The sequence below is a fragment of the Pelmatolapia mariae genome, linkage group LG14, assembly GCF_036321145.2.
Source record: "Pelmatolapia mariae isolate MD_Pm_ZW linkage group LG14, Pm_UMD_F_2, whole genome shotgun sequence".
NCBI lineage: Eukaryota > Metazoa > Chordata > Actinopteri > Cichliformes > Cichlidae > Pelmatolapia > Pelmatolapia mariae.
The window spans coordinates 27,138,222-27,166,016 of NC_086239.1; the positions used below are offsets into that span (position 1 = coordinate 27,138,222).

Consider the following 27,795-nt stretch of genomic DNA (forward strand, 5'->3'; position numbering starts at 1 on the left):
TTGCCAGACGGGGCTCTTCGGACTGGTGAATATTTCTCCAGCAAGCGCTTGCACTACCCTCATGCCTGCCTCATATGTGGGTCCTTGACTTTGAAAGGTCTGGGAAGCCCTGAGGCTAAAACATCCTAGGCGCGGGCACGAGGTCAGTTCAGCAGCGCGCGCTCCCGGCACCGAGTGTGCAGATTTCCCAGCCTTTCAGTCAGTCCGGTCGCGGCTCCCGGAAAGACTCCCACACTGCCTCAGCGATGCCGCACCCGGTCAACGGTTTTCTCCGCAAAACGTCTACCTCAGATGATCAGCCGTAGCCCGAGTGTGAGTCCGAGCCGCGCATTTCTGCAGTGCGATGCTGACAACATGTTTCCTCGTCGAGGAGCCCTGCGCTGTGCAGCATAGAGGAGGCAGCAGAGTGGAGCAGCGGGTACAGTTACAGGTAGGCTGCTGTTTGAGCAGGGATCGTAACTGGCTGTGCAGACATAACCACACCGGGTTTAATGTGCTGTCAACCGCCGAAGGTGTGACCATCGCGCGTATTTTAGATCCCCCCACCAAGCTGATGAGCTTCTTTACATTAGAGTTGACTAATGATCGTGTGTTTATGTGTGCGCGTGTGTTGCGCACGCAGCTGACCGCTGATCTGTCAGGCCCAACAGGTCAGAGTACACAGGCTGTAAAGTTTTCCCAGTGGATCCCAGGAGTCGGTTTACGGGACTGCAATATGCGCATGATTGCATCACAGGGAATTAAAACTGACTTTGTCTGTCAAGAGGATTTCGTTGCTGTTGTGTGTCTGTGAATCACTGTTTTGCAGTGCGTGGACACAGTGTAACCAAGACCCGTGTTATTTACTGCAACAGTGCAACACTTGCCCTGCAATAAGTGTTGTGACACCTGCACTTCCTGTATTCGAATTTCTGCCATGTGTTTATTTATTAGTTAGAAAGATCGTTAGTATTTGAAAGCTAAGAATTGTATTGTAATTTGTGAGGCTGTGTTCATTATGTAAGCTATGGCATGTGTGGTGGAGGCTTGAGTATAAAATAGCTGTAGAGTAGAAACAAACATAAAGCAACAGTTTTTAGTGAGATGCTACTGAAATATATTAAATGAACTGTTAATGTTTTCAAATAATTATTCACTGAGGAAAATGTAATGTGTACCAATCAAGTGAATTTCATTTGCCCAGATTCAATTAAATGTAAAATTTTACATTAACTTATGTAACAAAATCACATGTAATTACATTAGTCAAACTCAGAAACAGGCAGATTTTTGAGTGAATGGTTAGTCCATCAATCCCTCAGTTAACTGAAATATGTTAACAACATTTGAGTAATCATATATATACATTTTAAATGGCTTTGTTTTTAAGATTGCAGATGCACCAGTAAAGACTTTGAGCTATTTGACATTCTGTACTAATGAACTATATTTTTATCCAGTTGATGACATTTTACACAACTCCCAGAATCCACTGGGTCCAGATCCCAGTGGTCCAGATCTGGGTCCAGATCACAGGAACAATTACGTTTGTAATGTCTGTAGGACAAAATGTGCTATTCACAGACACTGTATTTGGCGTTAGGAGATAAATGCATTGGAGATGTCGTAAAACAAATGATTCATCGTAGAAAATCTTATTTAGATATGTGTGTTGGAGTGTGTGGGCTCGCTGTATTAATTGCATTGGTCGTATTCTATGGTAATGTGTATTCTGTGTAATGTGGTCCAGTCGACTGTACAGTACAGCCTTATAAATGCATTTCCACAGAGCTGAGTCAAAACCTCCCTGACAGCTGAACATGAGCTTTACAAAGTTTGTAGCTGTTGCAGGGATTGCTGTATTAGATTGCACTAGATTGTAAAGGGAGCTGGGATCTTGTCCTCTGGCATTCCTGCATTTTTTTCTTTTTTTGTCTTACACAGTAAAATGGTAAAATGTGTCATCTGTCTTTTTTTAGACAAAGTAAACACTCGTGCTTATACTGGAAAGACCTTCATCTTACTGTAAGGGTTAGACTGTCATCCAGAGTGACAGATCAGCTTGTTGATTAAATATTTGGCTCTGTTGCATACAACTTAATCGCCCTGCTGGTCACCCCGCTCTCTGCCTGGCATCGGGGATCACTGTAACTCTGGAGGTTGCGGGGCAAAGGCCGAGCTAAATTTAATCTCACTGTGGTTTGATTTCAAGGAGATTATAAGATCAAATGACCCCTCGCCGCCACCATCTCCTCCTCCTCCCTCTATGAAGTGATTTGAGTCCAAGCTTCAGTAACTACGGTTGATTTTTTTTTAACGGCATTGTCAGAGAGCAGTGCCTCACCTGCTGTCTCAGTCCTGCCGTGCAGAGAAGCGACAGATAGACTGTCTGGTGATGTGTCGGAGCTTCTGGCCAAAGGTTCCTCTGAGGCATCATTTGCCTCCTTGTGCTTACCTCATCCTCAGTCTGGAGGAGCATCAAGTCACGATGGACGGGAGAGAGGTTACCATGGTAACCACAGGGCTTTCTCCTCTGCGTCTCTTGCCTGTGTTGACTGCAATCCAGAGCTCAGAATGAGAGCATGAAACCAAGTTTCCTCCATGGGCCAGTCACTTGCCTTTTGGGGGGTTCTGCAGAAAAAATAAAAGAAGTTTATTAAAAGTGCAGTTTAAGCTGATACAGTTGGTATTTAATAAACTTAACAGATACCATGGCCATGTGTATGTGAAAGGGTCACTCGTAGTCTCGAACCCAGAGACAGTTATCACTATAGACCGTATATAAGAAATGGGCAACGTATTTGGGTCTGAAAAGTAGAACCAGTGCTCAAGGGCCTTAAACCTGCTTTCTTTCTAATAGCAACTATTGGCAACTATGATATAGTCATCTTGTTTTTCCATTCATGACCTCAGTAAACACTTTGCGAGTATATTTATTGTCCCAGTCACCAGTTTCAAGTCTTATTGAATCCAACACGATGTTCATTTTAGTAATCATAGTTCCATGTAAAGTAAATAGTTTATAAAGCAGAGTATCTGATTGGCTGTCATGTGATTTAAAGTCACAAGTTTATGAGTGTGCCGTGCCCTCTCTCCTTATTCGGATTCACCTCTCACTTGTGAAATGTAGTTTTAAAACACCCTGATGGTGACGGGCAAAATGCTCCGCTCACAGATGAGTGGGTGGTGTCATGGTGACTCCTCCTCCCCATCTATGATTATCACCACACTTTGGTGTGTACCTCAGCTTCTCGGATAATTCCAGCTTTTTTCGAGCTCGTTTTGGGTTTCTGACCTGCCAACTTTACTATTTTGGCTCATTCTAACCACAACAGGCCTGCAAACCTGCTTCACACAGCCCAGCTAACACTGAAATACAGACACCCAAATGTGGTGAAAACAGCAGGACAGAGTGTAGCAGATTTACACTTATCATGTAGCCAGAAGTATTTGTTTAGGTGACTTCCAACAATGTGTGTTTTATCATCTGGCCAGTAAGGGATCAAATTTAAAAAGTAAAAATCAAACATTCTGCAAGCTAGCAGTGATAATTACAATGTAGCCTTATTGTTACTCTTTTTGCTCTTTCATTAGACTTCTGCTAATTCCATAATGAAGGTGTGATTAGGCCATGTTACACTGTTTACTGTAGGTCCACAGAATGGGAGCTATTTTTGCATTAATATGTGCCAGTTAAATTCAATTTTTACAGAGAAAGGTAAAAAGACATTTTCATATTCCCTCTCCTTCTTAGCTTCCTTCCTTCCTTGGCTTGCCTTCCTGCCTCCTCTCATATGTGATAAAGTATCTGTGACTCACTTAGACACATCTGCTGTGTGTTTGTAGCTACAAATATACAGGCAGTCATTCTTCTTGTCAGCACACATGCTGATAGCAGTTTCATAAACAGTGTGCACGACTGTGTAGGCTGCCCTGTTTTTCCTTAAAATGCCATCTAGGCCATCAGATACCGGGGTGACATCCTTTTACACTCTCTGTTGCAGTCTCCTGACATCAGAGCAGCACTACTTTTTTTTTTCTTTTTTTTAAGTGACGGGTAGAGGGTTTCTTTATTTGTACATCTGGATTAGGTTTGCTTAACACATTGAAAATGATTGATGGAGATGTGGTGGAAAGATGATTTCTGCTTGATTTACAGCAGCTCTGCAGTTTTAGTTACATGGTTTTGATGCCTGGTTTGGCGGGATGGTGTTTTTCTCACCTATACGGCTGCATCAATATGTGCTACCTGTTTCATTGCCAAGATCAACTAGAGTAATGACTTTTTTTACAGATGTGACAGCTTTATCTTTTTATAGCTCAAGCTATTTGGGGCAATTCCAAAATAGTCCTCCTGTTTTTTTCCATGTGTTGTGATTTCCATGATGCTGAGAGGTGTTTGGTATAGCCCTCAATCATATGTTGCTGTCGGCTATCTTCAGCTCATCCCCCACAAGTTGTCAGGCTTCTGTTTCTGTCAGGCAGCTTTAAAGCACACAGCTAGCCTGCCTCCTCTGCAGTGTGCAGTACAGCATGTTCCTATGCTTGATTCACTGTCTTATGCGGTGCCATCAGCAAGGTCAGGTATTGTACCATGTGGCACACATTTTTTTTTTTAAATCACGGAATGCACGATAAAGGAAATATTGTAAACAATGAAGAGATAATGCTTGGATCTTTTTGTGTTAACCTAGATTTTTAAGCTGTAAATAGAGGCACTAATTTTATTACATGTGCCTCTAGAGCCACATTAATTGGCAGCATACTGTCTTCACTTCTATATGACTTTCCAAAAAAACCATTCCCCCCGGTGACCCTTATGAAGCAGTGCTTGATGCAACACTTCTAAACAATAAATTAGTTTGCTGCTTGCTTGTATAGTACGTTGGCTCTCCTTTGGCAAGGTTACAGTGTCTATTAGAGAGGAGATGCAGTATGAGATGTGGATGAATTGGAGTCTGATCTGGCCCATATTCCTGTCTGCCTGCTCACATTCTGCTGAGTCAGGAGGCTTTGTAGAAGGCCGTCAACAGCAACTCAGTGAGGCTCTGGGCCAGAGGGGCTGGTGGGAAACTGCTACTACAGCAGCGGTCAGTTGGGGCTGATGAATCTACTTGTTACTCCAAACATTTCTGTGCTGATTAGCAGAGCTGCTTAGGGGAGGTAAAACTGCCTTAGAGTTAAATGGAGGGATTTTTAGTGCTGGAGATGAACCTCAGAGGTGTGAAAAGAGGCTTGTTTTTTCCACCCACACGCCCTTTTAACATGCACTGTTTCACAATGCACACCCACATTGGTTAGAAGCTAGTTATGGGAAGATTGTGGTGCTGAGTTTGCTTAATCAGGGCATTTCTTCTGTTTGTTTACAGTACATAAGGAGGTCAGTAGTGATACTGGATTCCATTAGACAGTAAGATAGATCAGGGCCATATTGGCATGAGCCTTTCCAAATATGATGATTCTTACGCATTCTTACACTTACAACTTTTTAAATATGAGTTTTGGAGTGTGAAGTTGGCATGTTCTCCTCATGTCTATGTGGGTTCTCTCCTGGTACTCCAGCTTCCTCCCACAGTCCAAAGACATACAGTTGGTGGGATTAGGTTAATTGGTTATTCTAAGTTGCCTATAGAATTGAATGTGAGCATGAATGGTCGTCTGTTTCCTGTGTTGGTCCTCCGACAGCCTGGCGACCTGTCCAGGGTGTACCCCCCCTTCTCGCCCTGTGGTAACTGGGATAGGCTACAGACCGTGACTTGGAGCCAAGCCGAGTAAATAAGAAATAACCCCAGACCAAAATTGCACCTGGACAGCACCAGTATGAACCTTATTTAGTTGTCTGTGACTTGCAACAGACTGAAGGTCAATACAGGGTATACTCTGTGACCTCCCAATGTGAGGTGGTGCTTTGATAGGGATAACTAGAACTAGATAATGGATGAAGTCCATATTAAGACGATATCATTACACAGTTGCTGCAGATTTGTTGGCTGCACATCCATGATGTGAACGTCCCATTCCACCATAGATGCTCTATTTGTGCAGTATACTTATTGTCATTTTAAAGGAATCAGCAATCAGAGGATCGGTACACTGTGGTCACAAATGGATGGACATGGTCAGCAACAATATTCATGATTTCTAATCATGCCAGTTAACACTAAGGAGCCCCAAGTCTGTCAGGAAAAACCTCTCACACCTTTATGACACAAGCCTCAGTTTCCTGTTCTTAGGTGATTGGAGTCCCACCTGGTGTGGTTTTCAGCAGCTGTAGCCCATCTGCTTCAAGGTTCAACATGTTGTCCATTCAGAGATGCTTTTGTACATAGCTTGGTTGTAATGATTGATTATTTGAGTTACTATTACCTTCCCATCAGTGTGAACTATTTTGGCAATTCTCCTCTGATGTACGAAGTCATTTTTAACCAGAGTACTGTGCTCACTGTACATTTTCTCAGTTATGGACCATCTCTGTAAACCTTACAGATGGTTTTGTTGGAAAATCCCAGTGGATCAGCAGTTTCTGAAATACTCAGACCACCAACAACAATGCCAGATTCAAAGTGATTTGAATCATCTCTATTAACAATTTGGATGCTCAGTTTAAACTTAAGCAGGTTGTTCTGAACATTTCTACATGCCAAAATGCATTGGGTTGTTGCCATGTGATTAGCTGATAAGATATTTGCATTTACTAGCAGATTAACAGTTGCACCAAACAAAATGGCCAGTGAGTGGATATCTATGAGCAAAGATAATGATGCTAAGTGAACTAATTTTATCCCGGGGCTCATACTGAAACTGCCATGACAGCCTTGACATTTTCTCGAAGGTGGATGTTTTCTCTAGCTAACTCCTGTCAGTGCAAAAATGATAAAAAAAAGAAAGAAAAGAAGCTGATATTCTCATGAAATCATGTTATGAATGTGCCGTCTGACATTCTTTATATCCCTGAAGCAGCTCCTGGCACTGTAGCATGATGTCATCGCAGATTACAGTCTGGGCTATGTGAATTGTAGCCTTGAGAGTCGCGCACGCTGCAGCCTCAAGTGGGTTAACGTCTGGCGGCTTCATAGGATCGGACTCCTTCTCCCATGCTCTACTCTTACGCTCACCCACCCACTCTGGCTTTGTCTCCCTCCCTCTCCTCCCACTCACGTTTCTCTACAGCGGACAGTTGCAGTAAAGCAGCATCATGGAGGCTGGATGCGTGGTTGCCGCGGTGATTGAGAATGCTGCCTCAGGACCCGAGGGAGAACCAGGAAGTAGTGACGTCCTTGAGAGGTGAGTTGCTCTGTTTTTTTTTCTCACATCATGTCAGCTGATGTGAATCATGTAAAAACATAAAAATGCGTGGAGACAGACGTGTGCGTGCGTAGCTCTAACTATCATGTGCTTGTGTGCTCATTTACATGCGTGTTTGCATTTGAGATGCTGCATGAAGGAAAGTAAGAGCAGGACAGTGTTAAGGCTAAAAGATGACCCTGTCCCCAGAGAGAGAGACAGACAGACTGTCTCTGTTTTAAGCTTCATCATGTCCAGACTTTACCATATCTCTTCTTCTCTTATGCAATTCACTGTATCCCTGTGGATCACATAAATTACACTGTGTGTCTATGTTCTTGGCCTGCAGTCCTGATCTCATCATGCTGAATTACGCTGACAAAACCGTGCTCTGTCTCTCTCCTGGCTTTGTTGCTCATAAAAGTTGAGCTGAATGGAACCTCACCCTGCCCTCTTGAATACACTGAGTCACATTTCAAGTGACGGTTTTGTGAAGCACTCCCTTGTGGGTGAATTGTCTTTATGGCTCAGTGAATAGTCAACCTTGGCTTTCCTAAGGGCATACAACAGACCCCAAATGTGCTACAGTTTGTTTTGTTTTGCTTTCAGATTAATCTGGATCACGGACATTTATGCAACATATGTTTCCACCTTGACCTGATTGGATTAAACTAGTATTTTCACATATTTCCCAGTTATCATATGTGATGCAGTTTAAACCTTGCAGTGCTTGTACAACATGTTTTCTGGGCCATGCTGTTGCAATGTCAGGATTTGAGACCAAGCCACACTTTATGAATTCCTCCTCACTTGCTCCCTCTGGTGTATTTTTTAAAAAAGTGACAAGCCTTATTTTAAAGTCTCCGTGGCACAGCAGTTGACACTGTGACATGTTATCTATCTTTTATTTAAATTCCTGGCCTGTGTCTTCCTGTAGTGACGCGTTACCGTCTACCGAGCTGGACAAAGACGATGCCTTACCTCAAGCCACTAACAGTAATCCTCTAGAGGAGAAACAACCACAGGAGACATCCACTGCCATGGTACACGCCTACACACACACACACACACACACACACACACACACACACACACACACACACACACACACACACACACACAAACACACAAACACGCCTCTGACTCATCACTTATACAAGAAAACACATAAACACCAGCAGAGATGGATGTCTCACTTCTTCCATGAGGCTGCACTGGTTCTGGAGGTTATTCACAGCATCTTGCCACCGAGGTCATATGGTGGACATGTGAAAGTCAGCTGTTATGTAAATTTGCATTTAAGGATATCTCACCAGAGACTGAGGTGACATGCTTGATAGCAGCTGAGGTAAAGGTGTGATGACGGTGTCATGCCACAGACACATGATGTCATCTTTTCTCTCTGTTTGTCTTCTTATATTTATCTATCTGAAGGGGGATTTTAAGATGTAAAATTGGTGAATTTTGTTTGTTAATTACCATCTGTCTGTTTCTATCTCTCTCTATCCATATTAATCTCTCTTAACTCTGATATCTGCACATGAATATGCAGAATCTGTTAGCAAGGGACTTGCTAGATTCTTGTTCCTGGAAGCGTTCTGGTTTCTGCTTAAAGCAGTATTAACCATTTACATCTGGTCAATGTTAGACTGCAAGCAGGGAAACAGTCCTGTGAAGAGCAAAGGTGGGTGGCTGTGGGGTAGTGTCATTACCGTGGGACAGCATGTATCTTGTGCCAATACTTCCTGTTTGATTAACCGAACATAGATGCATTTTAAAATGCAATTTTAAAAAACCAAAAAAAACTACTGGCTGAATGATTATTCTTTTTTAGTTGCTTTTTAAAAATGTATCTACATTCTTAAACAATAACCACTACAAAAATCAGGAAGTCCTGGCACCAGATACCCGTTGTCCCATGGTTACCTCCTGAGGGATTATTAGGCAAAGTGGTCACATGACGTGTGCATTTTTTAAAAATGTATACTGTATCTTTACAAATAAAACTCCAAGTTTGCATTTTGATTTTCAAGCTATGTACACGTGGAGTGGGTGGAGACAAGTGTGACGGAAGGATAGTGGCAAGAATGTTAGTGGAAGTTTGCTCAGTGGTAGAGAAACCTGCTATAATATATGTTTGGAGACGGTGGCACTTACCAAAAGACAGGAGGCCGAGGTGGAGGTTGCAGAGTTGGCAGGATTAGAAATGAGTACATCAGAGGGACAGCTCAAAGTTAGAGAGGCAAGGCTGAAATAGTTTGGACATGTGCAGCGGAGAGATGGTGGATATATTAGACAAAGAAAGTGGATTATAGAGCTGCCAGACAGGAGGAAAAGAGGAAGACCGCAGAGAAGATTCATGGATGTAGTGAAGGAGGACATGCAGAGGGTTGGTGTGACAGAAGAGGATGCTAGGGATAAGGTTAGGTGGAGACAGATGATCTGCTGTGTCGACCGCTAAAGGGAACAGCTTAAAGAAGAACAAGATTACAGCTGATACTGCATTCATGCGTTCACTATTGAAAACTTGATTTCTAACTGGAAAAATTCCAATGAACTCTGCCTCAAAATGAACAAGTTTGCTGCACGAGTTTTCGGAGTTGTTGACATCATGGTGGTATGAAGTATGGTGAATAAAATACATTTTTGGTTCAAAGTAGTGATATATATATATATATATATATATATATATACTTACATTGTAAATCCTAGCTCCTCAAGTTGTTGGAAAAAGTTATTTATCAGCAGCAACCCTGATAACAAGTCAAGTAAAGCAGTATTTGTTCATTATGCACTAGAATATATATCTGTCCATTTAAATTTAAATGCACATGAATGCACTGAAATCATTCATGTGAATTCATGTGCATGGCTTTCCAGCTCTATGGAGCACAATAGCAACACAGTAACAGAATCCATGGAAAGAAAAGGCCTAATGTTTACAGGAATTGCTAATATTAGTGTAAATGACATTTCAACACAACATGAACACACATATGATAACACAGTATAGACTAGCAAAGAATGCAAAACACCACAGCATATAGTAATATAACATATTAGCCTTGCATACTATGCTGTAGCATAAAACTTATTGTACTGCTTAGAGTCACTCCTTTAGTGTGTAGCACTTCATTTGTAGCACCTTCACTCTTTCATGTGATCGACATCATTACTGTGGTCACTGCAAATGGTTCTCCATCAGCTGTCCTGTGACTGACTGACATTTATCGAAGTGTGCTGTCTCCGTTTGGCAGGCAAGGAGCGATGACATCACAGAGCACCCGGCTGAGCCCATCCTGCGTTCCTGCGTCAGCACAGCCAGCATGAAGGTCAAGAACATGAAGAAGTAGGTGTTCCTGGAGACAGTGTTGCTGCTATTATAGGCTGTAAACCAGGCCTCTTATTCAGGCCACTGAAATGAGGACCTATAAAATGACGGGTGTGACACAGACAGATAAGTGAGTCTGTTATCATGTGCAGACCTAATCTCTCCCTTCTTCTTCTTCTTTTATGCCAATAAACTTTGCTCTTCTCTTTTTCAGTGTTTTGAATACTGATAAGTTGCTGCGTTTGCTATATTTTTTTTGTTTTTGTTTTTCAGGCTGACTTTTCCCAGAGGTCACTTTCCCAGATTGGCAGAGTGTGCCCATTTCCACTATGAGACAGTTGATTTTGGCAATGTTCAGGTGAGACCTGAAAATACTTACACCGTGACTTCAGCAGCAGAGTTTCTATGTTTAGTAATTGTGTCTTTGGCTCGAGTTCAGTGGCCGTTTTAGTGAATTGCTCCAGAAAGGAATCATTCTTTAAACGCAGTGTGGCAGCTGAATCGATAACCTTGTTTGCCTTTCCTTGACAGTTACTGCTCTATCCTTCTTTCTCCTTAAATGTCACAGTAGAGCAAATAGTCTATTCTATCCAGGAATCATAGGAGTTTTGTATGAGACAAATTTAAAATCTCAGTCTGATAAATCACATGTTACGTGTGTGTGTGTGGCTGCAGTTATAGTTGATGCAGGGGAAGAGTAAACCTGAAGGCACAGACTAAACCTTAAATCCTGCTTCATAATACAGGTCTCTGGAGTCAGTGATTGCGTTTCCTTTGCTTTAACCACGTAATAAATTATTTGGGCATATAGATAATTTTCTAGGTTTAAGAAAGACTTTGTTCACTGCTGTGATAATAAGAAGCAGTGAAGCCCTAGTGGCTGCTCATCCATGTGTGGAAGTGATTGTTAGTCGCCCAGTTAACCTCGGTGTAGTGCGGGTTGCTTGCCAGCAGAGTGCATCAGTCACCTCTGATACAGGCTGCTCCAACTACAGGCTGCCAGTGTCAGCTTTAGGCTGCCAGAGCAGTGTATGCATGTATGCACACATACTTTGAGGCTGAATCCCTACATCCAGTATTAGTCAGCTACAGTGTAACAGGCTGGACGGGACTTCAGTTCTTGGATGCTCTGACTCTGTTGAGCATCCTGTTGTGGTCGCCATGATTGTGATGGATGCATCAGCAGCGTGGCGGGAAGTGGAAGCAGCACAGTTCCAGTGACCTTGGAAAGCACCACAAGGAGACAAAAGGCAGAGTCAAGCTGAAATAGAAATATCGGTGTGTGGAGACGTTGCTGTGGGGTGTATCGCACACAAAGTGGGAACGCGTCACAATGCAACGTGATGAATCCTCGACTTAATCTGAGAGATTAGTCTTTGTCCCGTGATGCATTTCTCTGTCTCTTCATCCACATAGTGCAGCAGCCAGGCGCTGATCAAGTCTCATATATCATGATTGCAGAATAGCACAAGGACAGCAGACTGCCTCTGTCTGCAGCCTGCCTGATTGATCCCTCTCCAGATTAGCTTCAGTCTCGCCTTGAGAGCGCAATGAAGGAGAATTGTTTTGAAATGACAAAGGGTCGTCTTTCTGTCTTGTGCCTTTGTATGATGGATGAGCTTGTGTATCTGTGTGTGCCGGCTGAGCCCATTTTACTGGCAAACCCCCTTTTGTTGCCGGAGAAAGGAAAGAGGGTTAAGAGAGAGAGAGAGACAGAGGGAGAGCAAGAGGAGGAGGGTGATGGAGACCGAGCGCAGGAGAGGGAGGAGGGGGAAGAGATCGAAAAAGGGATGCAGGAAGGGGGGTAACGCACACACACACATATACGCACATACACACACACACAGTTGGGAGCATCCTCTTTTCATATATTCTGCTTTTAGAACAGAGCATGAGCGCGCGATGATCCAAAGCACTGGAAATGAGCTTTTTGGGTAAAACGGCAGGGGACGGCAAATAGGCGAGCTGCGTTTGAGCTGCTGCTCTGAGCTAAGATTTGGCTTGTTGGAGGAGCTTGCTGAGGTCCAGGACTGCGGCTGCACACAAAGAGAGAGCCACCTCCTCCAGCTGCGGGGAATATGTGAGATGCCTTAGTGGCAGGTAACATAAACATGCGTTGACTATATATTCATCTGAGCTTCTGGTGGTTGATATTCGTGAGGAAATAATGTCACGCTTGTGCATTAGCATGCTCTAGTTTGAAGAGAGGAGCCTCTGAGGTGTGAGCGTCATGGAAGAAGTGATGCTCAAGCATGCCTTCGGTGAAAACTTTGAGATTTTTGCTGTTTTATTTTTATTCAAATCTTTTAAATTGAAATCTTCATTTTTATCTGTGATTCAGTCGGTAATCCTTCTCATCATAATCTCTTTGGCTCGTTGACCCGTCAGTACCTAATTTAGCTGTTTGGTTGGGACTAGTATTTCAGATTCTCTCAGTGTACAAGAGCTCTTCCATCATGAATTATTTAGATACAAATTTCTCAGACTGCGTTCGTTGTCACTGTGGTTTGCTGTATTACTGCTGAGCAGTAACTGGGTCGCTGCGTGTTGTATAACAGTGTATCTGGATGAGTTGCTAACAGATATAAATAACCAGAACTTCCCTTGGCTTCGAGGCCTTTGAATTCGCTGCTACAGTAATGTCTATCAACAAATTCCCAAACTACAGTGAAGCTTTGATCTTTTCAGTTTTGGGGCATATTAAAAATTAGTGAGGAGGAAGAGAAAAAGAAATATTCTTTAAATCTACACCACCTCCAAGTTCTGAAATGCTAACAGCTGATCTATTATACATTTCATACTGCAGGATTTATAGTGAAGTGCTACTGGCAGATGATATATATCCTCCTTATCTGCCAAATAACTTAACCACGAAGGCTGTCAGTCACATTTAAAGATCATTTGTCGGAATTCGTTTTTTACAATATCTTCACATCCTCCTTTATTAATGCATTATTTCCCCACAGTGCCTTGACGCTTGATTTTCATCACACTTTTTCACTCCACTGTTCAGCGTAAAAGTGGTTTTACTATTTCATGCAGAAATGGGTCCTTACATGAAGTTCTCCTTGTATACCAGGTCATATACAGAGAGGTTGTTGTATTAAACGGATCAATTATTTAGCACGACAGCCTTCTCAGCGTTAGTTTCTCTGTCTCTCTGTAGCTGGCCTTTGCAGAGGGGCAGAGTGAAGGACCAAAGGCTGGGCTGGACTCCAAGGAGCTGGTCTTTCTGGTCCAGATCACTTGCCAGGTAACATTACTTGCTACTTTTGTGAATGAGATTAGATCGCACAATGTCGTATATTTCTTTCCATTTCCGTTTATCATTTGTTCGTCCTCTCAGGGTCGAAACTGGCTGGTGAAGAGATCTTATGAAGACTTCCGGGTGCTGGACAAGCATCTGCACTTGTGTATATATGACCGTCGTTACTCCCAGCTCACTGAGCTGCCACGATACGACACGCTGAAGCACACTGATGAGGTATCTATATCCATAGCGTATAAGATCACAGATTTGGCTGAAGTTATCTGTTTAATGTTACAGACAGTTTGTCTTTTACAAATCTTGATCATGTGTTTCCTTTCAGTCAGTAGCCACAATGTTGGCAACCTACCTGTCCCGCTTCTCCAGCATCGCTGACAATAAGATCAACTGTGGTCCGGTATTAACATGGATGGAGGTATCTGTTTATCTTTTTGGTGATTTTTTTCTGACATTTTGCTTTTGTTGCAGAAAAACGTAAGTTTTTGATTTTAATCAGGAATTAGCACAATAGCACAACAGAATTTAGAGTGTCCTGGGCAAGACTGGTAGCATTAACCCTCCACATTTTTTGATGGTGAGAGAAACCAGAGCTCCAAGATTATATCAACACAAGCATGAAAGGACTTGGGCGGTTGTCAGTGTATTTTGCCAGTGAAGTAGTGCGTCTCCTGTAGCTCATTCGCCTATAAAAATGACATTTGATGCCCTCCCCTGTACCCTTAATGACGATTTTGGACATTGAGGGGTTATAAACATGCTTTGAAGGCCATTAATAATAGTTTTTCCAGGAGTAGCTGCATAGGCAGAGATGTCCCTCACTAACGTCTGATGCACACCAGTTATTTCGTTCTATAAGCAGACCTGAAATATGACAGAAGCCACTCAGTTAGCTAAAAAAACATAGCTTCAAGCGTTACCCCTAGAAGGCTTGGTAAAGAAACAAGCGGTAAGACACAATTCAGCTGTCTGCTAATGAGAACTGTCAGTTCAAGTCGAACCATAATATGCTGGCTCTTGTGGCACTGAATTCTTTTTCATAAAACAAGGCAGTCACTTAATGTCAAGCCCTTTAAACCATTTTAAGTATTTACTGTCCGATCGACTGGTGCTAAAAACCAATCAATCAGTTTGTCTAATAGCTTATGCTGCATGCAGTGCATTGTTCAGGATCTGCTTTTAATAGGGTCAAGTTGGAGGTAAAAAGAAAATTATTTTTTTTTTCTCTTCTGCTTCCTGTCTCTGTCACTTTCACTGCAGTGACAGAGCTCCCGTTCCCTGCTTCCTGTGCTTAAGAAAAACTGGGCTAACATGTCTGTGTTGTAACACTTTTTATTTTTAGATCGACAACAAGGGGAACCATCTGCTGGTGTCTGAAGAAGCTTCAATCAATGTCCCTGCCATTGCCGCTGCCCACGTCACCAAGCGGTACACAGCCCAGGCCACAGACGAGCTAACCTTTGAGGTACCAGCTATTATAAAACATCTATGAGAAACACACTCCCACTTGTTTAACTTGTTTTTTCTTCTTTAGCTAGATTTTATTTGACTGAGTGTTTAGCATATGCAGATTTCTGATTCCATCATGATTCCTTTTTAATGGACTCACCTGTGATCAGACTCATCATCACACGCTTTGTGATCCAGGTGGGGGACATTGTTTCAGTCATCGACATGCCGCCTAAAGAAGACACAGGCTGGTGGCGAGGGAAACATGGATTTCAGGTATAATAAATACACAAATGTCCTCTTTCTACTGTATAATAATGCAGGTAAAAACAGGTAATACCTTGAATTTAATTAAAGAGAACCCATTTCCTCATCTAAGATCAATGGAGTTTATAATTGAGTTATGCTTATTGTTCTTCCAAATATTGCATGGATCACATACAAGAAGGCCAGTGTTGTTTTGTACCTTGTGTGTGTGTGTGTGTGTGTGTGTGAGTAGTTGCTGAATTAGGCATTACACCAGAGGTGTCCCACTTTTTTACCTTTTTAATGTTTTTGAGTCATTCTATCATCATCGGCCTTCTGCTCAACTATCTCTGGTTTCAAAATCATTTTGTGTCTGATCCAAAAAGGTCTGAATAGTTTCTAAATGGTACTCTAGTTATAACTAAGCAACTCATATTTTTTAAAATATATTTTGTTTATTTTAGTCTGATAATCCAGATTAAGTTTAAAATATAGTCAGAGAGACATTAAAAATGCAACAATGTAGCATTTTCATATATATTCTGGCAGTTAGCGTGTGTCCTTGCTTGCCTGCAGTAGTTTTGGCTTTAGACTTACTGTTGGGATGGGGAGTTAAGGTCTTGTATTGGAGATACCGATCACGGCATGTGGAAACGGCAATTTGGCCTTGCAACACTTATGACACGAAAGTTAATTATTAATCCCTTTCTTATTACTGTTAATTATTTTGCTGTATTTTATGTATAAAAACATTTCAGGCGTTTTATTTTGGATACTTTTTGAGATATTCATATTCAAATATAGTTTCAGATTTCAAAGTGTGAAAGAAAAACACGCTGGGAGTGGCTCAACAAACCAGAAATACAATGTATACAAAGTAATTAGCATATGAAGCCTAAATTTCACAGCAATCGTTATATCCTCAGACTTTGGATGCACAACATTTTTATGCAAATTGGAGATGGGAGAGCAGAAAATGTTTTTAAAAATTTGATGCATTGAAATAAATGAACCATTTATAATATTCATACAAAGTCTGTGGATATATTTAATAATAGGTTTGGCCTGCGACTCCAGGATGCTGTCCAAATCTTTGGACAGACCTTACCAAAGTAATCAAATGTGTTGTTGTCCCTGTTAGAGTAGAAGTAGTTGCTTCCAACAGGAGCACGTTTTGCAATGAGGATCTAGACGCAACGAGACAGACTCACAGGTTTTGTGTCTGTTTGTCACAAACAATGCCAGCCACACTATTGCAGCTGATAGCTGACAATTTAGCGTCTGAGGCAGCGTCTCATGCTTCCTGACCTATTTCTGCACCCTCGCCGTATAACAGTCTGCTCCAGCATAAAACACCCCCTCTGGTCCTTTTAACATTCAAGCGTATCACAGTTTCTGTCTCTCCCCTTTAGTCCTCTCAGTCTCTCTTCTCTCTTCTTCCAGGTTGGTTTCTTCCCCTGTGACTGTGTTGAGCTGATAAATGACAAGATTCCCCCCAGTGTTCAAAGCTCGGTGCCAAAGCCAGGTACTTTTCAGTGTGTGTGTGTGTGTGCGTGTATGTGTGTGTCAGTGCGTGATGATTTATTTAAGACTTGCTTCCAGGATATGAGTCAGATTGATTTCACTCGCCTGTTATATGTATGTTGGTTGTGTGTTTCATCTTAATCAGTGTGTAAGAAGCATGGAAAGCTAGTAACGTTCCTGAGGTCTTTTATGAAGTCTCGACCGCCGCCGCAGAAGCTCAGGCAGCGCGGCATCCTCCGAGAGCGTGTGTTTGGCTGTGACCTGGGGGAACATCTCCACAACTCAGGACATGAGGGTAAAATGGATTTTTATTTCTCATTTTACAGTGAATCATTTTTACCTGCTGGCTGTTCACATTTCAGTGTAAACTGCTGGAAGGTGAGAACTAATCCCAAAGCAGGGATTACCTCGTGAATCTGTGGCTCTTTGTAGATTTTTGTAGATTTGCCAAAACTGCTTTGTGTATTTTGGGTTTTTAGGCCTTTGGGTCAATAGGTAGACAATACTTATGCAACTTTCACCTTTCTAATCTTGTGTATTATTTTTATTTCATACATTTCTTGCTAAATATTGTAGTAAAATCTGTTCTTCATGCTGGACAATGTAATTTCACACCTTCACTGTGTTGTGACTCCTTACAATGAAGCGATGCCTACTTGTAACCTTTCCTCGTGGGAACACTTCAGCCAGTGAGTAATGATTCATAGAAAACAGCTAAAATAGGAAAAAATCCAGTTGAATTACAGTGTGTTTTTACCTGTTGAAGGTGGGCGATGTATGTTTAAATGCTGCGTAAACACTTAGTTCACTCAAGAGTCTTAACAGCCTCAGGACTGTGTGTTTTTGATTCGCTCAAGATAAACCACAGTACCTTGTATTTACAGTGAATTAGCCTGTTATCCACTGCAACACAGTGGCTCAGTGAAATGTTTTTAATTGTTGCATAGCACAACAAGCCATGCTGTGGTACGGAGAAATACGATCCAGGTTTTCGGGCTTTGGCTGCACATGCAGTACTTCGTGGTATGATTGATTTTTGTCAGGGCGTCCCATTCATTCAATTGCTTTTGAAAGAACCGATCGAGGTATCAAAAATGTGTGTAAAATGTAACATAAGCAACATGATATAGAAAACCTTCAACTTATAAAACACCTGAAGTCTCTGGAAGAAAGCATATTTTTAATTATGACTTTCAATTTGACACTAGCTATAAGCGTGTTTGAGTCTTTACTGCAAAGTAATCCATGTCTAAGGTGCAAAAATAGCAGATTATCACAAAAACACACTAAAAAGCAGCTATTTAAATGTGACTACTGGAGTTGAAACAGAGAATGATGCAGAGATAAGCTGGACGTTTACCACTGTTACCTGACAGTGGTCAGTGATGGCCAACCCAGTAAACAGACTGCAGTGGTTAGTAAAAGTCTTGGCTTGTAATAACATGTAGAGATGCACAGTACACTGAATCAAGACAAAACTGATGTTTTATTGTTACATCCGCCATTTTCTGTCACTTATCTGAGTCATTGGCCACGGGGCCAGCTGTCTAAGCAAATATGTTCAGGCCTCCCTCTCCCCAACCACCTCCCTAACTCATCCAATGGACCCTCTCCCAGTAAAACATGTCAGGATCTCACCAAGGAGGCGTCCAGGAGGCCACCTCACCTAGCTTTTGATGTGGAGGAGCAGTAGCTTTACTCTGAGCCTCTTTCAAATGACTGAGCTTTTCATCTGATCTCAAAGAGAGAGCTTCCCTTTGGGGGAAGCTCATTTCTACCAGCAGGCTGTATGGAGTGCAGCTGTGCAGTAGCTGAAGCAAAAACTTTCATGTGGGAGGAGTATATTGAGACCATGGTGCAAAACTTTTGGTAGACTTTGGGGCAATTGTGGCAAACAATTGGGGAGAGCAGGGCTCTACTCACATTTTCTACAGTAAGTGTAGTGCACTGGAATAGTTAGATCCCAGTAGCACGGCTTCCATAGAAGAATCAGAGACTGGGGACCAGGGGGAAGACTCGCCCATCACTGATGGCCAGGCTCCTGGGGTGGATGAGATTCTTCTCGAATTTCTTAAGTAACTGGGTGTTTCAGGGCTGTGTTAGTGGGCATGCTTTTGCAGCAAAGCACTGAACTTGAGGACAATGTCTCTGGACTGGCAGACTGTGGTAGTGGTTTCTCTTTTTAAGAAGGCGGACTGGAGAATGTGTTCCAGCTTCATGGGGATCACACTCTTCAGCCTCCTCTTTAAGATCTATGGCAGGCTGCTTGAGAGGAGAGTCCATTTGTCAATCAGAGGAACAATGAGTTTTTTCCTAAACAAATGAAGCATGTCGCTGACCGTCTTTTGTCTCTTGCAGTGCCCCAGGTTGTTAAGAGTTGTGCAGACTTCATAGAGAAACATGGAGTCGTGGATGGGATCTACAGGCTCTCAGGGATCTCTTCCAACATTCAGAAACTGAGGTTTGTGTCTGTTTCGTACATGCTGCAAAATCGAAATATAACACTAAACAGTTCCTGAGGATTCCCAGGAAGGACCAAATTCCCAAACTGGCTTCTACCTTCTAAAATATTCCCTCTAGTCTGAGTTCTCTCTGGGGTTTCAGTGTCTTTTTTTTCTTTTTGCTTATTTTCTTTTTTCTTTAAAAAGCTTTTTGGTGACTGAATTATGATAAGTTAATAAATTAGGAAGCAGTAATTGGAAATATACTGAGATTCATTAAATATTGTTTTCTTTTTGAGCTGCTTCTCTTGGAACACAATTTGTTTCAAGCTGTGCAGCTCTGAACGGCTGTAATGGTCTTCTCATCTATTTTATGCTTGCCAGGAGGAATTTGTGAAACAATCCCCCATCAGTACATAAATTAGGCACAGAACCTGATGGTGTTTGACAGCCAATCAAAACGACTTTTCTCACTTAAAATAACTGACTGTCACCACATGAAATAGTCTTTCAACATTTATGAAAACACAGGAGATAAAAAAGCAGTCGACGATTTCCTCATAATAATCAGTAAGCTTATCAACAGATTTCCTGCATTAGATGCAAGAATAAAGTTTTTTTTTTTAAACACAGACACTGAAAAAGTAATGAAAGTCATAAATTATCATGTGGTAAATTAATGATTTCTGCCTCAAAAGGAGCTTATAGTCCTGTTTTTGTTGTTTGTTTTTCTCATATATTGACAGATGGGCAGTAGGATGACTCCCACACTGTTCTGTTTTTCTCTTTATTTTGGTCTCCATGTAGGCATGAGTTTGACTCTGAACAGATCCCAGACCTGAGCAGAGACGTCTACACACAGGATATCCACTCAGTGGGCTCTCTCTGCAAACTGTACTTCAGGGAGCTGCCCAACCCTCTTCTCACCTACCAGCTCTACGACAGATTCTCAGTAAGGACCACAGCACGGGTTTACACTGGGAATAGATATCAGGAAGGAAGCTGGTATTGCAACAGTGTCAAGTATTACAAGTAGGGCAAAAAAGCTGCGAGGAACATATTTCTAGTTATTCAGTGGTGACAAAAGAACAGAGGAAATCATTTCAAAATTTCTGCTCATTTTGAAGTGCTGCTCAAAATGGGGTCAGTGCATCACGCTGAGCTTTCTAGGAACAGCGGGGGTTGTGCATGTTAAAACCCGAATAGCAGATTAAGCGAGACGAAACAGTGGCTGCTTTGAATATTTAAAAAAAAAGGGGGAAAACGAGAGCGGGGATGTTGAGGAAACTCCCTCGGCTGTGATTAACGGTCTCGAAGTCATGTGCGCTTTATCCTCTGTCTTTTTACAGGAGGCTGTGTCTGCAGCCACAGATGAGGAGAGGCTGGTCAAAATCCACAATGTCATCCAGCAGCTGCCTCCTCCACATTACAGGTCAGCTTTCAAGCTCGCCGCTGCTGCACCCTGGTGGTCTGAAGTAGAAATGGGATTTTGTAAACAGCATGTCAGACCCTGCTGAGAGTCTGATTTGGTTTGTGGGAGCCGTGAGATCCCGTTTTCCTACACAAGCCTATATCTCAGTTACAAAAATGTCTCTCATATTCACCAAATACAGCAATTTAAAGTTATTTTATTTAGCTTGAGATTTGAAAAACTGATCCTACCAGTTTCAAATCTTTTTATTGGTAATAGGAAGGATAACTGTGTTGGGTTTGAGCAGATACAATAAGCTAAAGATTAAATATTTACTTTTTTTCTGCAGGACACTGGAGTTCCTCATGAGGCACCTCTCCCAACTCGCCACCTTCAGCTCCATCACTAACATGCACACAAAAAACTTAGCTATTGTCTGGGCACCTAACCTCCTCAGGTGACTATCATAGCGTCGCAGCATTAGCTTTGCTGTTTCATTCTAGCCTTTCTGTGACGGTGAACTGGGGCATGTCTCAGTGGTACAGAGCTGTGAAATGGGTTGCGCTGTGCTTTGCTGTGTTTCAGGTCCAGACAGATCGAGTCGGCCTGCTTTAGCGGCACAGCCGCGTTCATGGAGGTGCGTATCCAGTCGGTGGTGGTGGAATTCATCCTCAATAATACTGAGGCTCTCTTCAGCCCCAAACTTAACTCAATCATAAGGGAAAGTACTGGTAAGTGCTTTTTTATAAACTGTTTCCCAGTCAAGGATTATAAAAATTCTTGTATACATATATACCCTGTATACATCTCTAACACACTGAACATTTCAACTTTAGGTAACAACACCTTATCCAGACCAAAGTCCCTGATGGTCTGCTCCCCATCCACTAAGTTACTGTCTATAGAGGAAGCTCAGGCTCGCACACAGGTACATCTGGGCTCCCCGGCTACCACCCCCTGCCTCACCCACAGTGACTACATCGAGGTCGGAGAGGGACCAGGAGCTCTCCTCGGCAAGTTCCACACAGTCATCGAGCTTCCGATAGAGAGGTTGGTATATGGCCGCCTTCTGTGATATATGTGAAGGAATCCTTCTGCTTCTCGAACCGCGACTCACGCGCTGTCACACCCGATCTGATCTGTTTATTGATAACAGTTAATGGATGAGCAGCATATTTGGCACTTAATTAAAAGTCATTTACAAAGCAAAGCTGCAAACTTTATAACTAAATTATTCTTTAATTAGATGCCATGAGATGAATAATCGGCCAAAACAAGTGTCTGAAAATGTCATGTTCACTTTCGGGAATTTTGCATTTTCTCTTTTTTCATTTTTTTTAAAAAAATCCAATCAGATGACTGATGAGCTATGATGAGGCATCCGTCATCTGTCAGTCCGTTTACAGTATTGGTCACAGTTTAATCACACTTAACGATGATCACGTAATGGGTCTTCACTCAAGTTTTACAACAATTTGGCTGAATACAAATTGTAACACATAAAAAAAAATGTGTGGATAAGGTCACTTACAAGGTTTTTCCATTTTCACAGTGTGACCTTCATGCACACCACTTACAAATTCTTGCTCCTGATGTGCTGAACAATCAGTTCAAACTATTTAGTCATTCAAGTCATTAACATGAGATCCTCCATGATAATAAACATGCTTGAACAACATGAATAAAACCTGAAAAAACAAATGACAGGAGAGTTCGAACTTTCACTTTGCCACACAATTCCTGTGCCACGTGTATCCTGTTATATCCTGTTAGATGGTGATGAACATGCTCCGATTGGTCATAATCACTGAGTCAGTGCTCGTATTACTGGTCGGGGGTTTCCTATCATCATTGTGCTAATCCGGTCCACTCTATGACATGATGATCATGCCGTTTATGGCTGTGGCAGGATCCTCTTTGAGTTTTCAATGGATTTGAATTCTAATAAGTTTGTGTAATACAGCCAATGACAAGAAAACTTTTCATTCTCTTGTCATACTTCACAATATCATGCAATTAATCGCATCATATAATGAAAAAATAGTAACTACTAATGTCTTGTTTTTGTTCTCAGCAGTTATTTCTTCTTCTTTTACTTCTAGAAACAAGCGCCAGTATTGAAAATGATGCGTTTCTGTGTTGCAGCAGCAAGCGGCCTCCTGCTAAGGCTAAGAAGTCTCCAGTGGGGAACTGGCTCTCTTTTTTCCACCTGGGCAAGTCCCATTCTGTGTCCAAACGTAAACTGAAGCGACACCCCAGTGAGCCTAACGAGATAAAGAGTATTGCACTGCCAGGTCAGCTCACTGCTGCTGTTGCGCAGCCAGAAAACATGCAGCTTCTGTACCCCAAATCTTCATTGCTTCTTTTTTGCATTTTAATTTATGGCTTTCTTGTACTGATTGATGCATTTATTAGAGATGCTGATTCATTTATTAGGAATAATAATTTGATCAAATGTTTGCAGGGGGAAGAGGAGATAGTGGCACTTTGCGCTCTACCAAAAGTGAAGAATCTCTCACCTCTTTGCAAAATTTACAAGGTAATTAATCTTTAATATTGTCTATTTTCCACACTTCAAACATGCTGCCGGTGGTTTATAATATTTTTGTACGACTTACTACTGAAGAATCAGTATAAATATAATATGAGCATGATTTTATTCCATCCCAGGGGAGCCTCCAAGTTACCGTCCTCTCAGACCTCGTTCAACTAGCGAGGCCATGTCTGCCGTCAGTAAAGACGACCTCCACAACGGCGGCAGTAAACGCGACCGCAAAACAAAACTGCCACATGAGAGTCATGCTGGTGCTGATCGTGTCAGTACTGCAGCAGGCATTTCACCTCCACACCAGGAGGATGACCTCGACCTTTCTCCACCGGCTGCAGGCATCTCTACTTTAGACTTTGACCCCATGTCTTTTCAGTGCAGCCCACCCTCAGCAACCCCTGGACCACAACACAGTAAAGATGCAAACAAGTGGAGGAAGAATGTTGGTTGTTCTAGTGAATCAGAGCTCATCTCTTCTCCTAACAACAACAACCTGGCCTGCCTACAGTCTCCAGACATTAGTCCAGTGCTCAGTAAAGGTGTGAGGAAGGTTAGCTACAAGCAGCTCTCCCCTAAACTCAGGAAGAAATCATTTAAGACACAAGCAGATGTTCAGTCTGCATCCATGTCTCTGCCACCTCAGCCGGTTTCTTCTACCCCAGCGGATAACAGTGACGCTCCACTGGCAGATGGAAAAGGGCCCAAAGCGTCCTATCAACACTGCAGCCCACTCAGCACAGCGAGCCAGGCATCAGCTGTGACAGACCTCACTCAGTCTGCACAGAACATGTCCGATCCAGGTTAGTGCCATTCCTCTTTCACATTGCATACTTGATTTATACTGTAAAGTTAGTGGTTATTTAAATAAGAATGCCTTTCTTAGTTTCTTATGAAAGCTTTTGTGTCTTGTCCCATCATGTCTTACCATAGCTTTGTTTGTCCTGTCATACTGTAGCGTTGTTTGTCTTATCCCTCCCCAGGAACAGATAGACTTATGAGTTCAGTCTCTGTTCTCCCTCCTCACCCTCCCTTGACGAGTGCCGCACGCAAGTTGGCTCTGGCTCTGGCTGAAACTGCCCAAAAGGCCAGCAGTGGCTCCCAAAGAAGAAGCAATGTCCCTGTGCATCCGCTTCACAGACCGGAAGCATCTCACGCCCAGGACAGACCACCACGGCCCTCAGTCCTTGATCTCAAAGCGTATCCCCAGGAGTACAGCGGCTCTAATGTCTCCCCTGCTTCCCAGTGGCAAACATCAGTGCACAGCCCTGTGGAGACCCACTGCTACTCTCATCCTCTTCATTTCCTGCCTCCACACCTCTGCTCAGAGTCGCTACAGGTCACCGACGGACAGGAAAGCATGTGCAATTTCACTCCTAATGTCAGTCCGCTCGGGTCAGGGAGCTTGGATGAAGGCAGCGCTGAGAGGAGGGACTGCAGAGAGAAAAAAGAGCTTAGCGATGTCACACAAACAGAGCACACCTATCAGAGTGTTGGAGTTTCAACACCCACTCAGCCCGTCTACTCGCCTCAGAGCCCATCGGCTTCTCCTGGATACGTCAACCCGGACTCGATAAACGTTTTTAATTTCCGCTCCGTTCTGGCAGAGACCTCCATGCCTGCATCCATCGAGGAGGTGTTTCCGCGTCCATTACAGCCCTCCTTAACGCATCATTACAGCCCAGAAGAGGAGACGCCGCTCGGCATGCTTGAGGATGTCTACAGTAATCAACATTATCATCATCATCATCATCACCGACCAGTTCAGGCAGCACGAATGCCTGCACCTCACTGCCCTCGGCCTGATGCTCTGCCGCTTCACCTTTCTGGGCCAAAAGGCTTGTACAGGCAGTCCTCCGAAGGCCGCTACAGCAGTTTAGGTTTAAGGCACCCTTTGTCACCTCAGTACAGAGGATACCATAGAGATGAGCACCTTATCAGTGGCTGCCACAGGCAACAAGGCCAGTGGCAGAGGTCAGATGATAGAGTAGTCGGGCACCCGGCCATCCGGAGGGCTCGCTCCTTCCATGCCCCTCAGATTAGTCACTACGAGTTGGCAGAGACCGAAGTCCTGCCCCCTGACACCATGTTTTATGTCGAGCAGACAGCAGGCCAGGAAGCACCTTATCAGAGGCTGATTCAGACTGGTCTTCACCCTGTGCGGCCGCAGTTTGAGAACACACACGCTGACTACCACTACAGTCCCTATTCAAATGTGAACCCTGCAGATGGCTCTCGCTATTACGCAGAGCCCTGCCGGCAAAGCGGCATCCGACACAGTAAGTCTTACACCGTGCGTTCCACAAGAGAAAGCGGACAATCAGATTACTACAACTACTCTCCTCAGCGCGTCCCCCCTGTGAACAGAGAGCTTTTCATAGAAAGCAGGGACACTGTTGTTTATGAGGCGAGAGACGCAGAAGTTTTTGAAAGAGTCTTATATCAACCAGTCATGCAGGAGAGTAAATCCAGACATAAAAACACATATCCAGCTGCGTCTCCTTGTGAGAGTCCCATCTCGCTTGCTGACACAAGAAGTAGAGACATCGCACACACGAGAAGCAAGTCAGACCCTGGAAATGCCTGCCTCCTTTCCGCTGACAAGATGGAAAGACAAAATGTTATCCTTACATCCCCGACTTCCCAGAGGTCCCAACAGGTAGACCCCGAGGTCACCAGGCGGCAGCGCGTTCACCGCTCAAGCGCGGACTCGGGGCCTTCTAGGCGGATTCACATCAAAGAGCGTTCCTCTCAGCAGCCACCGCTTCGCAAAGTCCCCTCGCTCCCAGAAAGAGGCTGTCCTAACTTTAAGACCGTCGAGCACAACGACAGAAGCCATACGCGAGGTCATGACCAGGATCGATTAATGATGACCAACGCTGTCAACAGCTACTCTGGTATGGCGAAACCCAGCATCCTCAGGAGACCCGGGAGGTCGCAGAGCACCAGAGAAAACCGTCACTACTACCATTACCACGCCAAATCCCAAATGGATCCCGAACATCTGGGATCCTTTTCCAACAGAAGGACTCAGAGCACTAAAGTCAGGCCCACACAATATGACCACATGGAGGGGTATTACGCAGCACCCAGGCCTAAACCCACAAGATCCGTTAAAGCCGTGGCAGGATATCTGCCTGGCCAGGGCTGCATGTCGCCCTGCGGGCACAGACTGTTGTCCCAGGCTCTGGGTCATGAGGCTTTTTATCACGCTGCACTGAGATCAGAAGCCGGGGTCTACGAGTGATTCTGACCACTGTTTTTTTTTTGTTTTTTTTTTATCTGATTCCACATTGGGGCCAAAGGAGAACAGCACTTTATCCTCAGCCAGACCAACAGACTGTTGCTTTGAAAGTGTGTTTATTTTAACCTTCAGGAGCTGCTACAAAAAGTGTGAAGTGAGGCTGCTGCTGGGGATCATACTGCCAGCATTAGTGGTAGTTTCATATTTTTCCAGTGGCTTCCAGGGAAGCTAGAAGGCAACAAATGAATCGTATGCAGGCATTGTATTAAATTAAAAGAGTGTAAACACTAAGAAGCATGATGAGAAGAAAATGTGTTTAAAAAAGAAGAGATTTTAGTTAATGTCTAAGCAACACAACAAGGGATGACAAGGTAAATTAACTGGTTTTATGAATATGATTTTAAAGTTTAGAATGTGTATAAAATAACAGTCATTTTAAACGTATATTTCTATAAATAACACACATCTAACATGTGGCCAATGTACTGTACATTTGTTTTTTATTCTGGTCTGCTCAGACTTCAACAAGCACTTTTAAGGATAACTGTGTATGAAACACATTGTCTTAACGTGGTATACATGAAGCCTCTTGATATACAGCGTATCTATTTTTTTCTGTAAGAAACGGCTTGCTCAGAATCTTTTGTTTAAATTCCAAATTAGCACTTTTTGGGAGGGTTGGTAAAACGGAAGATAACCTCATGCTTTCTAACTTTGCGCTTCTTTTTCTTTATCACACATTGTATATTGCAAAATAACAATGAGTGCTATGATTTTTGATTTTGTATTTTCTTTTTCTTTTGTTAAGAGCAAACGCACCACGGCAAAATATGCTTGAGATGTACATGCGAGTCAGCTCATGCGGTTCGGTGAAAGTGTATTTTGTGTGGCATCGTGCTTCGGTCACGTAATGAAAGTTTCTTCGCTCTTCATGGGGAACTTTTAACAGTGTGGTGTTTTACATGTTTTATTCATTTAAAAATGCTCTTTTAAATTCTTAATGTAGATGAGGATATTCTGTTAAGACATGTTAATTGAGTTATTTTAGTGAGCGTAAAGAAAAAAAATAAAGATAT

At 42.9% G+C, this 27,795-nt stretch overlaps 1 protein-coding gene across 2 annotated transcripts; it reads left to right on the forward strand.

Annotated features, from left to right (window-relative positions):
• arhgap32a (Rho GTPase activating protein 32a) lies at positions 1 to 27,795 on the forward strand. Of its 2 annotated transcripts, XM_063493820.1 has the most exons (22): positions 1 to 430; positions 7,150 to 7,263; positions 8,201 to 8,306; positions 10,521 to 10,612; positions 10,868 to 10,952; positions 13,761 to 13,847; positions 13,941 to 14,078; positions 14,185 to 14,277; positions 15,202 to 15,324; positions 15,507 to 15,584; positions 16,998 to 17,079; positions 17,224 to 17,373; positions 19,437 to 19,539; positions 20,327 to 20,471; positions 20,869 to 20,951; positions 21,280 to 21,387; positions 21,516 to 21,661; positions 21,767 to 21,980; positions 23,076 to 23,224; positions 23,395 to 23,469; positions 23,601 to 24,278; positions 24,459 to 27,795. In XM_063493820.1, exons 2-22 carry the CDS (start codon positions 7,175 to 7,177, stop codon positions 26,720 to 26,722), a joined length of 5,088 nt encoding a protein of 1,695 aa, XP_063349890.1. In that variant the 5' UTR covers positions 1 to 430; positions 7,150 to 7,174; the 3' UTR covers positions 26,723 to 27,795. The 2 variants fall into 2 exon arrangements, with proteins under 2 accessions (XP_063349890.1, XP_063349891.1); XM_063493821.1 differs by lacking the exons at positions 1 to 430; positions 7,150 to 7,263; positions 8,201 to 8,306; positions 10,521 to 10,612 and adding an exon at positions 10,684 to 10,724.

Coding starts and splice junctions, on each gene's coding strand:
- arhgap32a (XM_063493820.1), top strand. CDS start 7,175: ATGGAGGCTGGATGCGTGGTTGCCGCGGTGATTGAGAATGCTGCCTCA. Junction 20,472..20,868: donor AGCTCTACGACAGATTCTCA/GTAAGGACCACA, acceptor GTCTTTTTACAG/GAGGCTGTGTCTGCAGCCAC. Junction 21,388..21,515: donor TGGGCACCTAACCTCCTCAG/GTGACTATCATA, acceptor GCTGTGTTTCAG/GTCCAGACAGATCGAGTCGG.